At 45.2% G+C, this 17,854-nt stretch overlaps 1 protein-coding gene across 1 annotated transcript in view; it reads right to left on the bottom strand.

Annotated features, from left to right (window-relative positions):
* The window catches only part of si:ch211-250c4.3 (uncharacterized protein LOC100535981 homolog), an 89,952-nt gene that overhangs the window by 21,060 nt on the left and 51,038 nt on the right, over window positions 1-17,854 (bottom strand). Inside the window, 1 exon segment of the mRNA XM_039739313.1 lies at window positions 4,774-4,935. Within this exon segment, the coding sequence (XP_039595247.1) occupies window positions 4,774-4,935 (162 nt within the window).

The following is a 17,854-nucleotide window of genomic DNA, read 5'->3' as shown; positions in this document are numbered from 1 at the left end:
AGGGGGTCCTCTCGATGCCCCACCCATTGTCATATTTACTCCCTGCAGGTCCCAATGCTTCTATTTCTTGAACTTGGAAATTTTTATTTTAGCTTTCCTGGGTTCTGGATTTGTGGGTTATCGTTACTCTGAGATAGTTGCTAATAGGGCATTGCACACCTATATGAGATAAAGCATCCAAATCTGCTCTTGAGCTCATTCAGTTTGTATCTGCTATAGTGTCATTCATGGAGACCTTCATCCTATCAGCCCCAGCACACCCTACCGTCTGACATGGAGGATATCACATGATAGGCTCAGGCATCCTGAGATAACGGTGGAGATGTGGAAGAGGGTTTCATATTGGGCTACATCTACACTGCTCTCTTTTTGTACACTACTCTGTTTTCACCTTTTGTCCACTCTTCCCTTTTAAAAATGCTCAACAGAACTGTAGATTTCTGTAAACACCGGCTCAGTGTTTCAGTGTGGATGGGGGAAAATGTAGACTTTTGAAAACGCAATCTCTAAATTTGCTCTCTGATTGGTTTCTGCGTATTACATAGCCCTTCCCTGATTGGATGCTGCTCATTATATTTTCTCAGGCACTTTGCTTTGGACCACTTTTGGTAAGTACTGACCACTGCATACCAGGAATACCCCACAAGACCTGTCATTTTGGAGATGTTCTGACCCAGTCGTCTAGCCATCACTGTGACGATGTGGGTTCTGGCTCCACACTCCCATGGCTGTTTGGGAACCCTTGAACCCAACACCGTCGATAATGTTACCGAGTGAGCTAGTCAATGGAGGCAAATTACTGAGCAAGGGGAAGGTAGAAAGTGCAACAGTGCTTTTATTAAAAACCAACAAAAACAGTGTTCCATAAATAGTGCAGTTTCAATAAATAATCCAATGAAAAAAAACGTGGAGGTAAAACAAATAAATAGAAAAAAACAATCCTTTAAAACTAGAGGTTAAAATCTTCTCTAGGAAGCAGTCTTAAAAACAACAAACAAATCCGGTGCATCGTTTATTAGCGTCTCACCTGCTTATCCCGTTTGGGCCAAGCAGCAGGCAAGACGCTCTCTGCAGCTGCCCTCCTCTACACACAGACACACGAGACTGGAGACCTCCCGATCCCTGGCTCCGGTATGGCACTCATACCAGTCCCGGAGAACTTGGTTTCCCACAACGGCCAGGTCGCCCACGTTGGGGAATCCAGCACCAAGTCTCCCGACTTCCGCTACCTTTCAATGGCCTCTCTGCGGCCAGTCGCCTTCCCTTGGTCACTCCCGCTACATGGTCGCTCAGCGGGAGCGACATCAACACAAACACCTGGGCATTGGCCTAACACCCAGCTTCCACGCAGCTGTCCATGAGCGCTCGATCGCGCACTCACCACACGCACGCTCCACGTGTCTATCTCTCCTGCACCGCATGCTTCCTCGCTCCCTGTAACCTCCGTCCTCTTTCCTTTCTTTTCCTTTTTCTCTCCGATCGTTTCTTACACCCCTCCACACCGACTCGCGCTTCTTTTTAAAATGTGAGGGGCCATTACAGCAGTAGCATTAGCCACGGGAGCAATCACGAATGTGGGCAGTTCCCCACCTGTGCACACGGTGAGAAACGCCTACATCGACGACCGCCCCGCGGCTCGCTACAACAACGCCCCCCTCACGAAGCCGCCTCGGGTGCGGTGATTATTTAAAATGAATGGCCCTTTCTCAACGAGCTGTGGACCCATAACACCACAATCACGAGTTGGCTTTTGTCAAAGTGACTCAGATCCTCACACTTGGCCATTTTTGCTGCTTCCAACACATCGTCTTCAAGAAATGTCTGTTCTCTTGCTGCCTAATATATCCCACCCCAAAACAGTTTAGAGTCACTAATAAATCTAACGCATTCATTTTTGGGATATAGGAGGAGAAACCACGACAGACACAGAGAAAGACATGCAAACTCTGCACAGAAAACAACCAGGCAGAGATTCCAGACTCAGAAGCTATGAAGCATCATTGTCATCCTGTCCAGACATCATTATTTTACCTTGCCCCCCATTTCTTGGGTACACTCATTGGAAGCAGAATCCTGTCAGTCATTTTCTAACCCACTTTGCCCTGATCAGGGTTGCAGGGGGGTTCTGCACAGGGTGCAATGCAGGAACAATCCCTGGACAGGGCACCAGTCCATCCATCACACACAAACCCCAAAACACCCCCCCACGGCCAATTTACTATCGCTAAACCACCTAACCTGCATGTCTATGGACTGTGAGAGGAAACTGGACCATGTGGAGGAAACCCACACAGACAAACATGCAAACTCCACGTAGGGAGGACCTGGCATGTGAACCCTGGTCTCTTTATGCCCAGTGGGGACTTTTTTCTCCAGCCGTCTGGAGTTTTTTTTTGTTTTTTCTGTCCACCCTGGCCATCAGACCTTACTCTTATTCTATGTTAATTAATGTTGACTTATTTTATTTTCTTACTGTGTCTTTTATTTTTCTATTCTTTATTATATAAAGCACTTTGAGCTTCATTTTTTGTATGAAAATGTGCTATATAAATAAATGTTGTTCTTGTTGTTGTTTATTGTGAGGCAGCGGTGCTACCACTGAGCCACTCAGAATCCAGAGAAAAAAAAACAAAAACTCCACATCGTGGATGGACTGCTTGCTCAGAGACTAAAAGTGTCCCAAATCAAATTTCAGCCGCAGAACCTAAGTAAAGAAATGAACGAACCAAGCTATAATGTGCTAGCTAGTCCTCACGGCGGACGTGCCGAACACCTCGCGCTTCGCTTTGATTGACATTTCATGATCTGTCCACCATGAGACATTAAGCCAGTGTAAATACTCCAGCAGCGCAACAGTTACCTGTGCTTGCCCTCATATGCTGGCCACCTGTTCGAAGAATGAAAAGATCATCTCAGAGGAATAGCAAGGAACAGATGACAAGAGCCAGCTGCATAAATGGATCAAGAACATCAAAATCCTGTCAGTCCTCCTCCCTCCTGCTGCTGCCTTATGAGCCCTTCTGTTTGCTTGTGTGCCTGCTGGAATGATTGAGGGCATGGAGATCTAACCCTGTGTAGTGGACACCATTACTGACTTCCATAAGCACATCTTTATGTTAACATAGCAACTCTCCTTGTGAATAAACCCGTGAATTGCTTTAATTAATCCGCTTTATAATGACCTCTGTTTTGAACAACACCTTTGTGTGTGTACGGACGGTCCCTTTGCTCCTCCCTTCAGTCGGTTAGTATGTCATTTTATCGACTTCCTGTAGTTCATGTTATTGAGCAGCACTTGAAGGTGGAGAGTGAAGCTAATTGTAGGATAAATCTCTTATGTACCTAATCAGCTAACTGGTGTCAGCTTGCCTGAAGGACATCACAGCTCTCTTGCTGGACCCCCTTCAGTTTCGTCATTGAGAGAACCGTTCAGTGGATGGTGCAGTCAACATAGGTCTGCATTACATCCTGCAACGTCTTGACAACCCAGGGACAGATGCAAGGATTCTGTTCGTGGACTTCAGCTCTGAATTCAATACAATAATCCCGGAACTACTCCACTCGAAACGCACCCAGCTTTCTGTCCCTGCCTCCATAAGTCATCAGATCACCAATTTCCTGACCAATAGGAAAACAGCAGGTGAAACTGGGGACATTCACCTCCACCAATCGTACGATCAACCCGGGCACCCCACAGGGATACAATACAATTTATTTTTGCATCGCCTGTGGCGAGTCGCTGGGGCTACGACCCGGCCGGGATGCCTGGAAGGACCGGAAGGTGGCACATACGTCCTCCGGGCCATGAGGGGGAAACCGCCCTGGAACAGAGGAGGACCACAGGAGAGGAACAAGGAGGCTTACGCCTATTTTAACCTGTGGCCACCGCCAGGGGGCTCCCCGAGTCATAGGAGGCCCGGGATGGATTTACTTCCGCCACACCTGAGAAGATGGAGGAGAATCCCTCCAGGGTTGCCCGGAGTGCTTCCGAGTGCTCTTCTGCCACACCAGGAAGTGATGTCGGAGGGAACACCTGGAACACATCCGGGGGAGAATAAAAGGGCCCGCCTTCCTACAGTCGGGGAGCTAGAGTCAGGAGTGGGAGCAGGACAAGGCTCCCACGGAGAGACAGAGGAAAGGTGGTTCAAGGGACAGAGTGAGAGAGGCCTGGTATCAAGGTGATTGGGGCAAGAAGGCCCAGTGGACTGTGCGGGACTGAGTTGTGTGTTAAAGATGGAGGAAAAAATAAGGCCACTCATAATATTCAGCAACTTTGGGAGGATCCTGTGAAGTCTCAGGATGTCCCACAGGGCAACTGAGTTGAACACTTTATGAAAATCGACAAAGACTGCAAAGAAACTGCGCATTTGCGCTCCATGAGAACCCTCAGTTCAACCTTCTGTCAAACTTATCAAATATATGGACAACATGACCATCATTGGGCTCATCGGGAACGTGTGCACACTTGGTCAGTAAATATGACTCTGATTCTGATTAGTAGTTCAAATAGTGTTATTTTTGAAATGTCAATTGACAGTTTCTTTTATCGTCTTAATATATATTTTGCTGATTTTGAAATTTACGTTACAGTGACTAAGACAAATCAATCAAGGATAGATAGATAGATAGATAGATAGATAGATAGATAGATAGATAGATAGATAGATAGATAGATACTTTATTAATCCCAAGGATACAGTCAGCACCCGTTTATGTTTCCTATCAGTCTCAAGGGTGATAAATTGTAAAACCCTAGGGGGCGCCATTGCTTACCTCCTTGGCGGTCTTCATATTGCCCTCCTTCTGCAAGCTGCAGTTTTGCTTCTGCAGTCGAAGGTTGTGCTCCTGAAGCTGCGCGATCTTCTCGATGAGTCGACAGATGTGCTCCAGGTAGCCTAGACCAGCGTTCACTTCCTTCACCTTCCCCTGGTTCACCTGCCATTGTAACAGAAAGTGGGTTTAACATCTCAGCAAAATGGAAAAGTTGTTTTTTTTTTTTGTTTTTTGTTTGTTGATGTTTTCTAAAAAGAGTTTGGTTTTAATTTTTCATCAAGCTGTTGGTATGCTAATTTACTGTTGCTTTTCTTTTAGTTTGTCGGCTGCTGCTTTTCTGCTGCTATACTCTTCTGTTTCTATGCTATCATTTGTCTTTGTGTTAAAGTTTGTTTTGGGTGATTTATTTTTACTGTCAGTAATGTTATATTGCAGACTTGTTTGCTTGGGGAAATCGGTTGTTGGGTTCATTGAATTTATTCACATACAGTGAAACCTCGGGCCACAAACATTTCGGACCACGTACAAATCGGGTTACGACCAAAAAGTTTGCCAAACTTTTGCATCTGTTCACGACCACACACTCGGGTAACGAACAAGCCAGTTTCCCTTCTGGTTCGTACGCGCCGATGATTTCCGCACGTGTTCAGTCTCTCCCTGTGCATTCCCTGTGGCAAAAAGGCAGTTAAAGAAGGCAGTAAGGCCGAGAAGGCAGTTAAAGAATGCATCGGGCTTATTTTTAAAGAGACTGCTTCGAGCATTGTTTTAATCTTGTTGTATTCAATGAAGACTTTTTTCTATTGGATTTTAACCTCCACTTCACTTCTGTTTTTATGGGATCATTTATTCATTGAAGGATTCTGAAAATACTGCACTTTAATTCGGACTTTGTTTTTGATTGTTGTTTTGTTGTTGATTTTAATAAAAGCACTTGGCACTTTTTGCACCATCCGATTGCTCCATTGTAGTGCCTCACTGTCTTGCTCATCGGTAAAAGGTTTAAGGGCTCCCGGAAGAGAGATGGGAGCATGCAGCGAACCCGCATCATCACAGACTTTACCTCAAAACTGTAATCTCCTCTCCACCCAGTTCCTCCTCACGACCTTCATGCCAGAACTCGACTCATGCAAGGTTAGTTTTTGTATAAATTACTGATTTTTCAAAAGTTCATCTTTTTCCCTGTGCTTAAAACTCATTAAAAAAAGTGTTTACAGAGAGCGGTTCCTAAGGCTATAGCGTGAACTCTTGCAGTGTTAATTTTCTCTGCTCAAGGTTTTCTCAGTGTTATTCAATGTTTTTACATTTAGTTTATTATTACACTGTGCATTCTATGGTATAATTAACAATTTTTGTGCTTAAAAATCTTTAAAAAAATATAGTTACATACAGTTCGTATGGTCCGGAATGGATTAATTGTATGTACATACAATCCTATGGGGGAAATTACTTTGGGTTGCGACCAGAGTTTTGGAATGAATTACGGTCGTGACCTGAGATTCCACTGTAAGTATATTTTCTTTTTTACTTTGCAGCCTCCCGCACCATAACCTATCATCTATTGGGGAGGAGCGAAAGCTTTAGATTTGTCAAAAATTTCAATCTCTGGTTTTCGGCAGCTCTTAACATTTCAGGGTCCCCTGATACCGAAAACATTGATATAAGATGGCTGGATGGAAAAAAAATACCACACTCGTAACTTAAGCCTTTTATGAGATGATGATGAGCTGATTAGTTTTTGAGCCAAATTGTGCAAGAGAAGGAGGCAGCACTCTAGAGGAACCCTCAAATACTGTAATTCTACAATTAATTATGAATTCTTCTCATCAATTGCTATCGTAATGACCTATTTTATGATCAGAAAGATCAGCATCAGAGCGGTAAATAATTATTGAAATGTAATCTAATAGTTTAAGTAACTTGGCTCCTGGGGACAAAGGCTACTGACACTCAAGAAGTTTCTTTTGATATTACTTATGTGTAGTATGCTCACTACTTTATAATTTGATCGGTGGTTTTTTTTTGTGCTGGCCTAGTCACCATGAGTGGGGTTATAACCAAGTACAGGGTAATATGCTTGACAGAGGCCCCGAATATTCTATAATAACTCTCGCTGGGAGGCAGCAATCTGAATGAAACAATGTACAATGTGCTCCTCGGTATATGGAGCTTCGAGCATGCCGGGATGCCCCTCCATGAGAGTGATGAGGTAGGCGCCGGACAGCCGTCGTGACTTTCTACCTCCATTTGCAACTTCTGGGTGCATACCACCTGTACCCCTTCACTCAGTCACTCGACTTCTCATCAGGATGGTGGTGTATTGAGCGGCGCGTCTTCATGGGTCACCAGTTTGTTTAAGCGATGTCAGAATCAACTGGATGATTGTGAGTTAACAGAAGGTTACTTCCTGCAAGATGGAGCAACATGTCAGACATCAGCAAGGAGCATGGCAGAAATTGAGTTCTTCTTCGGCAACAGGCTAATTTTAAAGGGGCTTTGGCCACCACGGCCACCAGATCTGACACCACCAGACTTCTTCCTTTGGGGTATGCTCAAAGGAAAAGTCTATCGGAAAAGAAGCTTTGCACTGTGGAAGATTTGAAGGAAAACATCCAAGTGAAATTAGAGCGATTCCCCCTGAGACACTCACAGTTATGTTCAGGAACATGGAGCGCCACATCGAAATGTGTCTGGCAGAAAACGGAAACCACTTCCAGCATCGCATGCAATGTAATCGATTACACATACTGTACATCAAGGTATTAGTTCAGATTGTATCAGCCTAACAGGAGTTACAACAGAATATTCTGGGCCACTCGAACATCCCAGTATAACAAGCAATTGCATTTTATGCCCCAGTGCACATGGCAGCACGGTGGCACTGTGGTAACACCATTGCATCTCACGTCCTGGGTCCTCTCTGCGTGGAGTTTGCATGTTCTCTCCGTGTCTACATGCATTTCCTCCGGGTGCTCCAGTTTCTTTGCACCAAAATCAGTCCAATTCAGAATGACACAACATACACAAAACATCATCCAGTGAGTGTTTTTCTTTGTGCATTCACTTCGCTTTCTCCCCAGATGTCGATGTAATTTTTGCCGTCGTTTGCTCTTCGCTACTCACGCACACACAGGGATTAAACACCAAAAGTCACCGAATGTAACATTCCTATAACCAAAGAGAGTCTACCTTTATCATAACGTTACAGCTGATTTCTGCCCTCACTCTTCTTGTCAACAAAAGTCAACACCCACCTTAAAATCTTGAAAAGTTAAGGTTGCGCATTATATGTGAAATCCTTTTTTTTCCTGAAAATCTTGGGCTAAATCAGCATGCACATTATACACAAGTGCGCATTATGTGTGAGATTTTACAGTACATACAGGGTGATTCTAATGGGCGGGGCCTGAGTTATGATGTATTACTGTCATAATAATGAAACAATCCAAACGAAATAAAGATCACGGTGTTCCTGGATAAATGCACGAACGGCGCTCTTCTGTCGAGCATCGGTGTGCCGGACTGGCACCTACAGCGAGCTCCCGTGCACACAAAGTTAACACATTGGCAGTTCCCCTCGAAATTCAGTTCAGGGAAGGATGGCATACATGATTGAGCAGAGGAACATATTCGACTTATTTGTGAAGGAACTGAATGACTGTGAGATCACCTGTCACACGTCATGGCACACAGCACGGCACAAATTGAACCGTTTTTTGCCAATCGGGACATTTCAAAAGGGGCTATGGCCACCTCGTTTCCTAGACCTGTCACCTCCGGATTTCTTCCTCTGGGGAACGTTGAAAGGAAAAGTGTACAAGAACAAGTCTCGTACGCTGGAACAATTACAGAGAAACGCTCAACAGGAAATTGTTGCCGTCACCCCTACAATGCTTACGGATACCGTTCCCAATATGGAGTGCTGGGTCGATCTGCGTTTGCAAGAAGACAGCGACCATTTCCAATACCGAATGTGACTGGATGGTTTACATATCTATCTAGGTATGCACTGTATTTATTTTGTCTCTATTGCTTCTTTATTACATGAGGAACACATCTAACTCGGGGCCCCACCACTTAGCACTATCAAATGCTACCTTTTTCTAAATGCATTTTTTGTACTAGCCCTCAATTTGCAAGGCACCATATACAGTAAAATCAAATCTAACTGCATTTCTTTTTCTCAGAACGTCAGGCACAAAATGAAGTGATTTGACTTCATAATTGCAGTCCATCACCCAACTACTGCACCATTCCGAGCAATGGCATCCCAGCAGAGGGTAATTGCAGACCGCAGTACCTATGAAGTTAGTCATGTAACATCGCAAAACACCCTCAACGTTAGTCACGTAACACCCAGCGCATTAGACTACGATTAACATTAGGGCCCCGTGGTTAAGATTAGGGTTGTAGAAGGGTTATCTGAGTCAAAAGAGCATTTCATGACTGACGTGGTGGGCATTACTTGACCTGTGTCATACGTACTGCAAGCTACAGCTAGACCCTCCTCAACGGCACCGAAGAGTGGGTCCTTGTATGGAAAGCCCTACTCATTAAATGACATTCAATCCAACAGGTGGCGCTGTTTCCATAAGTAATCCTCACAAAAAGCATCTGAAGAGGTCATGTCAGTGTCATGGACCCCTGCTTACCCTCTCAGTTTCAGTATGGAATGGTTTGTCCATTAGAGGAGGAAGCAAGCTGCTATTAGAGAAATCGGTTATTTGCTATTTTATGACGCCTTTTGAGGTTTATCATATTCCAAAATGCTTTAAATTAGCTGCATAACACATTTCTCCAATGTGATAAAGGGTTGAACTGGAAGACGGGCCACAAAAGGGTTAATTTGAGGGTGATAACAGTGAGCCTACACTTGGATTTAAACCCCTGACCCCGCTAAGCCCAGCTTCTCACCCTTTTGTTGACTTTTAGATGAAACTTTCCTCTAAAGAGATCTGAGTTTCACTTGAAGAATGTCAGGAACCCTGGGGAGAACTGAGCAGTGCTTGTGTGTGGGCGAGCTGCTTAATCCGAAGTTGCACTCTCGACGTATTCGCTTGTCACGGCCTCACACGCAGGAGTCGTCCTTGGCTCTGTGGCAGCGTCTGGCATCCTGTTTATTTGTTACTCAGTGCCTGGCCTTCTTTGTGTGAAGAGCTCCCTGTGGCACACACGCCTCTCTACACTCCACATGGCCCTTTCACAACAGGAGATGGAGTACAGGAACGTGCTAATCCTGTTTAATTAACTTTCTCTTGAGATTCAAATGGCTGCATTCCTCAAGTGAGACGTTGTGGGCACAGTGGTAGAGATCTGTCTTAGTTACTGGACTATGAGGGAACAGAGGAGGGGCTGCAGTTGGGGTCCCCTCTCACACTTGCCTACTTGGCACCACTTGGCTTGACTAAAGTCATGGAACGGAAATCTATTTTGACTTGATTGTAAAGTGCACGGGAGAACTTTGAGTCTTGTTTTTGGTGGAAGGGCTTGGGGTGGTCACCCTAATCTTGCTTTGTTATGTAGACCCACAGATATGTTCTGTTCTCTGTATTGTATCGTATTGACCCCCTTTTTTGACACCCACTGCATGCCCAGCCTACCTGGAAAGGGGTCTCTCTTTAAATTGCCTTTCCTAAGGTTTCTTCCATTTTTTTCCTTACAAGGGTTTTTCTGGGAGTTTTTTCTTGTCTTTTTAGAGAGTTAAGCCTGGGGGGCTGTCAAGAGGTAGGTTGTGTGATTTTGGGCTATACAAAATTGTATCTGTCCTCCACCCCAACTCTTGCACTCATCTGGAACCTTGGAAATTGAAAAAGAGGGAATAACACAGACACCAAGAAGACCCAGGGGGTGAGACGCAGCAATGTATCCTTAGGAGACCAGAGCCACACACATTGGCTGCGCCGGCTGGGATATCAATAAATAAGAGAAAAGCACGGCATCAGCCAATTTCATAGTCCTAGACGTAAGTGCCTTGTGTCTGAGGATAAAGGAACAAGAGGTGAGGTGGAGGATGTATCTGTAGGTCTACATAACAAAGAATTTGGAATAAAATAATCAATTGCATTAGGATTGAGTCCTAAAACAGCTCTACGTAACGGCCGACTTTATGAGGGGCCACTAAAGGACCACTGAGAATGTGCAGTGCAGTGAACCTGAGGAATAGACAGAGACTATGGGAAGAGCAGGGTACAGGAAAAGCTGTGGTACATTTTGGGGCCAACCATTCAAAGACCCAAGGCTGTGCATGATGGGAGTCCCCTTAATATGAATGAAATTACTGCAACGCACTCCTCTCAGGATAACCCACAAAAGACATAAATCAATTGCAACAAGTGCAGAATACAGCTGCCAGAATCTTAACTAGGAAAAGAATATCCGAGCACATCACCCCAGTCTGAGCGTCACTGCACTGGTTACCTGTGTCATTTAGATTTGACTTTAAAATACTGCTTCTGGTTTACAAAGCCTTAAATAATCTGCTCCATCTTATATTTCGGAGTGTCTCTCACTTTACACTTCAAATCGTAACCTTAGATCTTCAAATGAGGGTCTGCTTATTATTCCAAGAGTTAAACTTAAAAGAAGTGGTGAAGCAGCCTTCTGCTGTTATGCACCTAAAATCTGGAATAGCTTACCAGGCTAATATGGTGGAGCACTTTAAAAAACTTCTAAAAACTCATTACTTTAACATGGCTTTCTCATAGCTTCATTTTAGTGGAACTCTGATATTCTGTATATGCATTTAATTATCATTTTATTTCATGGCTCCGAAATCCGTACTATCACCTACTTTCTCTGCTGTTCCTTTACTAGTTTTCTGTGGTGCTGATCTGCACCACCACCACCTGATCAGGACACCATGCAGTCCCTACATTGATGGATTGAAGGCCAGAGGTCCACATGACCATCATCATCTAATTCTTCCATGTGAAGCCTGAAAACCATGAGGACTGATTGAGGTCATTTATGTGAGGTAGAATGTCCAGAGGGGGCTGGGTGGTCTCATGGCCTCAAAACCCTTGCAGATTTTTTTTTTTTCTTTTTTTCTGTCCTCTCTGGCCATTGAACCTTACTTTATTCTTTGTTAATCTTGTAAAGTACTTTGAGCTACATCATTTATATGAAAACGTGCTATAGAAATAAGTATCGTTGTTGCTGTTGTAAATGGTCAGGCCCTCAGTTGAGTGAGACGTCACAATAGCAAATGATGTCAGCCTTAATATAAATTAAACATGCTGGGTCCTATGATAGGTTAAATGGGAATCTCTTTAATATAATTGACGTAATTTGTTTCTTTTATTTAATTATACTATGAGTGGTGGTCCATGTCAGCCTCCCTAATATGACACATTATTGGGGCCACTAATCAAGAAGACTTTTGATAGGAGGTCACATGAATCAATTCAGTTCAAAAGGGAAATTTGGTTTGTCAGCTTGGGGTAACAGACAAGGTCCTAGTTCAAGTAGATGATGTTTAGGTGGGCAATACATCTCAAATTGATATCTACAGAAATGCCCAGACCCAGAGTTTCCAAGCAGAACATTACCTAAAGCATCACACTCCAGGCTTCTCTTACTCCCACAGTGCCATCTCTTCTCCAAGTATATGAAGACACATACCCAGCATTCCACATGATGTGACAGAAAATAGTATTCATTGGACCAGATGATCTTCTCTTGATTCAAGGTCCAGTTTCAATGCTTGTGTGCCCATTGTAGGCACTTTAAATGGTGGGCACTCAGACTGGCTTGAGGTCACACAGTCCAATACACAGCATTACCCATGTGCCATCATTAAAATTATCTGCAGTTTTGGTCCCAGTGGTTCTTCAGTTGGTTTGTACCCAGAGCCGGTCAGTCCATTAGGTGATCTAGGTGGCAGTCTTGGGCCACCGTCATTAGAGGGGCACCATTTATGTAAGGAAAGGTAGGAGCATGCTTTGGACATGAAAAGGGAAGCAGCCCCCTGGGTCGAAGAAGTATAATAATATGTATGATAATAATGCCAAGTATGATAATAATGTCAGCTATATGTACACAAAAGGGTTTCTAAAGGCAAGGGGGCTCTGAACACTGAGAGGGGAGGTCATCAAACTCTGATGACACTGAGTGGCCGCCTTTACCCACTGGGCACCATTTATGAAAGTAAAACAATGCATGCTCCATACACCAAGGGGTGCGTGCTCTATAAATTCCAAGGTATATGTACAAGGGGGGCCCTTTTGTGCTATTGAAGAGGCGGGGGCTTTGGACACCAAGGGGAACCCCAGTCTGAGGTCACCAAAGAATTGTTAATACAGACTACTTGCAATGGACATCCGTCAGCCCCACATAGGGCTCCAAATGCTGACCTCTAACATCAATGAGTTTTGGTTGCCTAACACCGCAGTTTGTGGGTTTTTACCTTGTAGTGGATGGCCGGGACGCCTCGCTAGTGGAAGGACCGGGGGAGAAAGCTTATTCTGGACATTATCTCTAATGGAATGCTAGTTGGCAACCCCCCTGGCTTGCAGTGGGGCCACAGGTTTGGAGCATGGAAGCTCAACCCTGCCGGTGCCCATGGCCACCACCAGGGGGCACCTGGATATTTGTTGATTCCTGTTTGGCAGCAATTCCGCAACACCTGGAAGTGCTACCAGAAGAAGGTCATTGGACACCTGGAGGGCTTCCAATTGTCCTGTAAAAGGAGCCAATTGCCACTACTCAGAGAGCCAGAGTCAGGAGGACAACACTTGTGAAGCTTGCCTGTGGAGAAGGAAGGGGGCTGCAAGGCTCTGGAGGAAAGTTTTACTGTCCATGAGACTTGGTATCAGTCTTTGGAGACTGTTCTGAGTGAATAAAAAGCTTTGTGTTGGACTGAACTGGTGTTGTTGCCTGTTTTTGTCAGTTTGGGGTGGCTGGTGCACCCCTAGTCAGTCACCACAACCTCCTTTGACCACAGCAGACCATGAACACCCCACAAGTCTTGCTGTTTTAGAGATGCTCTAACCCAGCTGTCTCTGCTCGTGACGAGTTGGCACTTCTCAGAGTTACTCAGGTCTTTACATCCTCCCATATCTTCAACTAAGGGTGCGTAATGTCAACTTATCATCTGATCTTGACAGACGGTTGGTCTTATTAGATAGTTGATGTCATTTGCTGCAATGGGAGTGTCATGATGTGCTGGCTTATCAGTGTAAATGCCACACTCTACGGACCAACATAATGTGGGGTGTGCAGACATGTTCCAGGAATTATATCCTTGCTTTTACAGATGATATGTGTGCTGTCTGACGATGTTCTTGTGGATGCCACGTGTTTGTGTGTGCACAGCTCTCTGTGCAGGGGTTTACAAACTACACGTGTCTCTGTAGACTGGTGGGTGTCTAGTTGCAGAGGGTCCTAGCAGTTGTGTTCACATTACATAGGTAGGTAAGTTTGTGTGTGAGGACACATCTGTAGAAATGTACAGCTGTGAGTGAATGTGTCAGTGCTCTGAACAACCCCTCTGTGTGCAAAACACTCCACTTCACTTCTGTTTTGTTTTTTTAGCCAAAGTTCTTCCATATTGGGTTCTGGAAATATCCAGGGTACGCACACCTGTGTGAGATCCCCCAGTATGGCGCATATGCTCTTTCCCTCAGGTCCAAGGGCTTCACCTCCTTGACTTTATGAGCTTCACGGATGAACGATGTGAGAGGGCCAGGCTCGGCAGCCAACCTGTCGACGGGGCTGTCACCATCGCCCACTAATGTGGCAGATGAGGAGCAGGGCTCTTGAAAAGCCGCCAGGCACCGGCATGAAAGAGGGGCTGCATGAAAGGGGCTTTATCTGGCTAAAAATGCAAGTAATTTGAACAATCTGACACTCGCACGATAAAAAGGGCTGCTAATTATTCCTTGTGAACGGGCAATGCCGCCCTCTGAACGGTTGCCATGAGGCCAGGGGCTTTGGGACAAATCACTGATGGCATCTTCAGATTTATGAGCAGGTGCTGTTAGATGGGCCTTGGGATGAAAAGAGCCGTCAGCACCTCCTTTTTAGATCCAGTGTCTCTCACTCCCCTTCACGCGGGTCTTTCATCTTGTATGGTGTCATGCTGTGGTGGGCTACCCCTGTGGGGGATGGGGCAGTTTCTATAGATGCTGGACCTCTTGCTGCTAGTAAGATTTCAGAATTCCCACAGGAGTATATCAATCAATCCTACTGAGGACTGGGCTGGCTTATGGGTAATGGTGCTTGGCAGCCACAAGAGGGCAGCACACAATCAAGTTTTCCCTCAACGCCTCCTTCTGCCAACAGCTTTGAAAATATGGAAGGGTTGTCATGTAGGGGTCAGTATACCCGCAAAGCCTGCTGGTGTGTGTGCCTGCAGGGTGTGGCAGGAGTATTTTCTGAAGCTTCAGTAAAAGCTGCCTGAACTCTGGAGCTGGGAGGAAGCTGAGTGAAGCTAATGACATGGCGGCTGCAGGAAGAAGAAGGTGCAAGAATTTTTTGGCATCATTGTACTTCCCTGGGATGGGTGGCAGAGTTCACTTGGTCATTAGTATCGACTTATTTAAAGCAGTTTCACTTTTGCTACCCATTGGATAAAAGCCTGGAACAGTGGTCTCTGAGGATGGGTGTGGGGTCCAGAGAGACTCAGCATTGTGACATCACAGGCCAAGGAACAAATTGAAGAACATAGCAATAGGCAAGAAGGGAATGTGTTATGGTTCAGCCAGGGGACTTTACTTCTTGTATGTTCAATATTTTTGTGTTTATGAAGCTTTCACCTTCTGCTCATTGTTTTTTGGTTTGCCTTTCTGGAAAATTATTGTTCTTTAATCATCTTTTCTTTATTTTATTTTAATTTGTAAGAATTGTTCTTCTATGTTCTTCAAAGACATACCTTGTGTTTTGTGGGAGGCCCAAGAGGCGGGGCCACCTTGACATCACGGTTAAAGGACCGCCCCCTGCCTGTATATTGTGAAGTTCAGAAGCAGATCCTTCAGTAGCTCTTTGATGTTCCTAGACTGCATTGTGATCCTCATTTTCTTTTGATGTTACAAAGACCTGGGTGGTGTGTGTGTTTATGCTGAGGGGATGAACCAGCTGGGTGCACATGGTGCCATGAAAGTCCCGGAGGTATGTTGATAAAAACCTAAGGTCCTTAAAGGGCCACACAAACAGTCTGCTGTAAGGTGACTAAATCCATTCCTCCGTCTCTCGCTCCCCCAGGATCCTACACTGGTGTCAGAAGTGGGATAGAACTGACTAATGACCCCAACACAGAGGATTGGTTTAGCTCTAATGCTGGTGGACCCGTCGACCACAGTCACAATGGTTTGTTTTAAGTTGGGCAGACTGGGTCGCCTCACACCCTTTATGCATCCTGGTGGATGGAGTTCATGTTACCCTTGAGGGCTCTGAGACGGAGGACAGTGTAGTGACACTGGGTCTGGACGTGAGAGGGACACATTCTCCTGGAAGCCACAGACTGGGATGCCTAGAGAAGCCGGCTATTTGGTCCGTGAACAGCACATCGGGGGGGTTGCTGGTCCAGCACTATAAGATGCACTTCATTACGTGTCGCCCTACTGCTGAGGACCACAGGCCTGTGTGCATTGTACACTTGGACAGAGCCCTCTCTGCTGATGGAACCTGGGGGATTGAGTGCCAGTCAAATTACCTCTCACCCAGGAGTGGTGGCTCTGAGGCTAGGGATCTGCTCTTGTAATTGGAAATTTGCTGGTTCGAATCCCATAAATGACAGAAGAGATTCTGCTCCGTGGGCCCTTGAGCAAGGCCCTTAACCTGCAATTGTTCCATCCTGGGTATGACATTAATCTGCATCCAGCCCTGCAAGCAGATCTTCCAATTTACAGGGAAAACCTAGGGGCTGGTGGCAGAATTGGCACTTCAGCCACCGTAAGAAACCTCACACAGTTCCAGTGTGGTGCTGAGGTGTCACCAACTGCACTCGGGTCCTAATCCAGGTGGTTTGGCGTGTGGTGGATGTGGCAACGTGATATCAGCGCAGGCTCCCAACCTCAGGATGAGTGAAGCGAGGCAGTGCTGGGTTATGTGTGGGCAGAGGAGTTGAAGCAACTGGGAGCGAATGGTGCTGCAGAAGACCTGGGTGTGTGGCAGAAGAAGAAACTAAAAGTCCTTTTCAGGGTCCCACCAGCAGCCTGGTATAAGGTGGCTAACTCCATTCCTCCATCTCTCACCATATTTCTCTATTTCCTTGGATGTGTTTGCTTCTGCTCCTGGTTTTCATTTTTGGTTAACATATTGCAACCTGTTTAATCTGGAATGCCATTTTATGCAAATGCTATTGCCTTATTATTTGTCTTTTTGCCATTTTGTGCTTCGTTTTGTGATTTCAAAAAAATACCTTTATTGGTAAGGTGCTGTTTGTTATGGTTTCCTCCTCACCCTTGAGGGTCATTTGTTCGGACATTTAGCATTATTTTAAACTTTAAAATCACTTTATTCTGTATGGGCCATTGTAGGCCTAAGCCAGCCTGTGGAGTTGGGAGGCCAGGCTGCCTGTAAAGAGGCCTATTCTAGGCAATCCAGAGAAGGCCAAGGCCCATTTTAGGGGTCTTTCCATGGCCTCTCACCATGTTTGCTATTTTGAATGCACTCGTTTAATAACAGAATGAACGTTTTCATCAATACATACAGCAAAACTGAAAGAAGAAGGGCATGTGGGCACTGTATAGTGGCACAGAGGTGACAGGCTCTCAGGGGAGTAAAGAGCTGATTGGTTAGTGTTATATAATAGGGTGGCATTGAGCTTGAGGCAGGCCAACAAAACAAAGGGGCAATTCGGGGCTTCGCCTAATAGTATTGAGCAGGTTTGAGGTAAATTATAACAAGTTAAGGGTATGGACTTTAGGGACTTGTACTGAGCTGAAATGGGTGGGCTTAACAATGATATAGTAGTGCAAGCTCAAGATTCAGAAGAGTGGATTACACATCTTTAAAATGTTCTATTGCCACAGACCTAAGGCAAGTAAACTGAAGGTGGGAGAGCCACTGGTCTTATTGGCATTAAGCTGAGATAAACCGGTAGGTAGCCGTGGCACACATGGCTGTCAGGCATTCACTGAGGCAC

This window comes from Polypterus senegalus, chromosome 1 (genome assembly GCF_016835505.1).
Source record: "Polypterus senegalus isolate Bchr_013 chromosome 1, ASM1683550v1, whole genome shotgun sequence".
In the NCBI taxonomy this organism is placed as follows: domain Eukaryota; kingdom Metazoa; phylum Chordata; class Cladistia; order Polypteriformes; family Polypteridae; genus Polypterus; species Polypterus senegalus.
The sequence above is the reverse complement of the archived record's forward strand: the minus strand, read 5'-3'. Positions and strand labels throughout refer to the sequence as shown.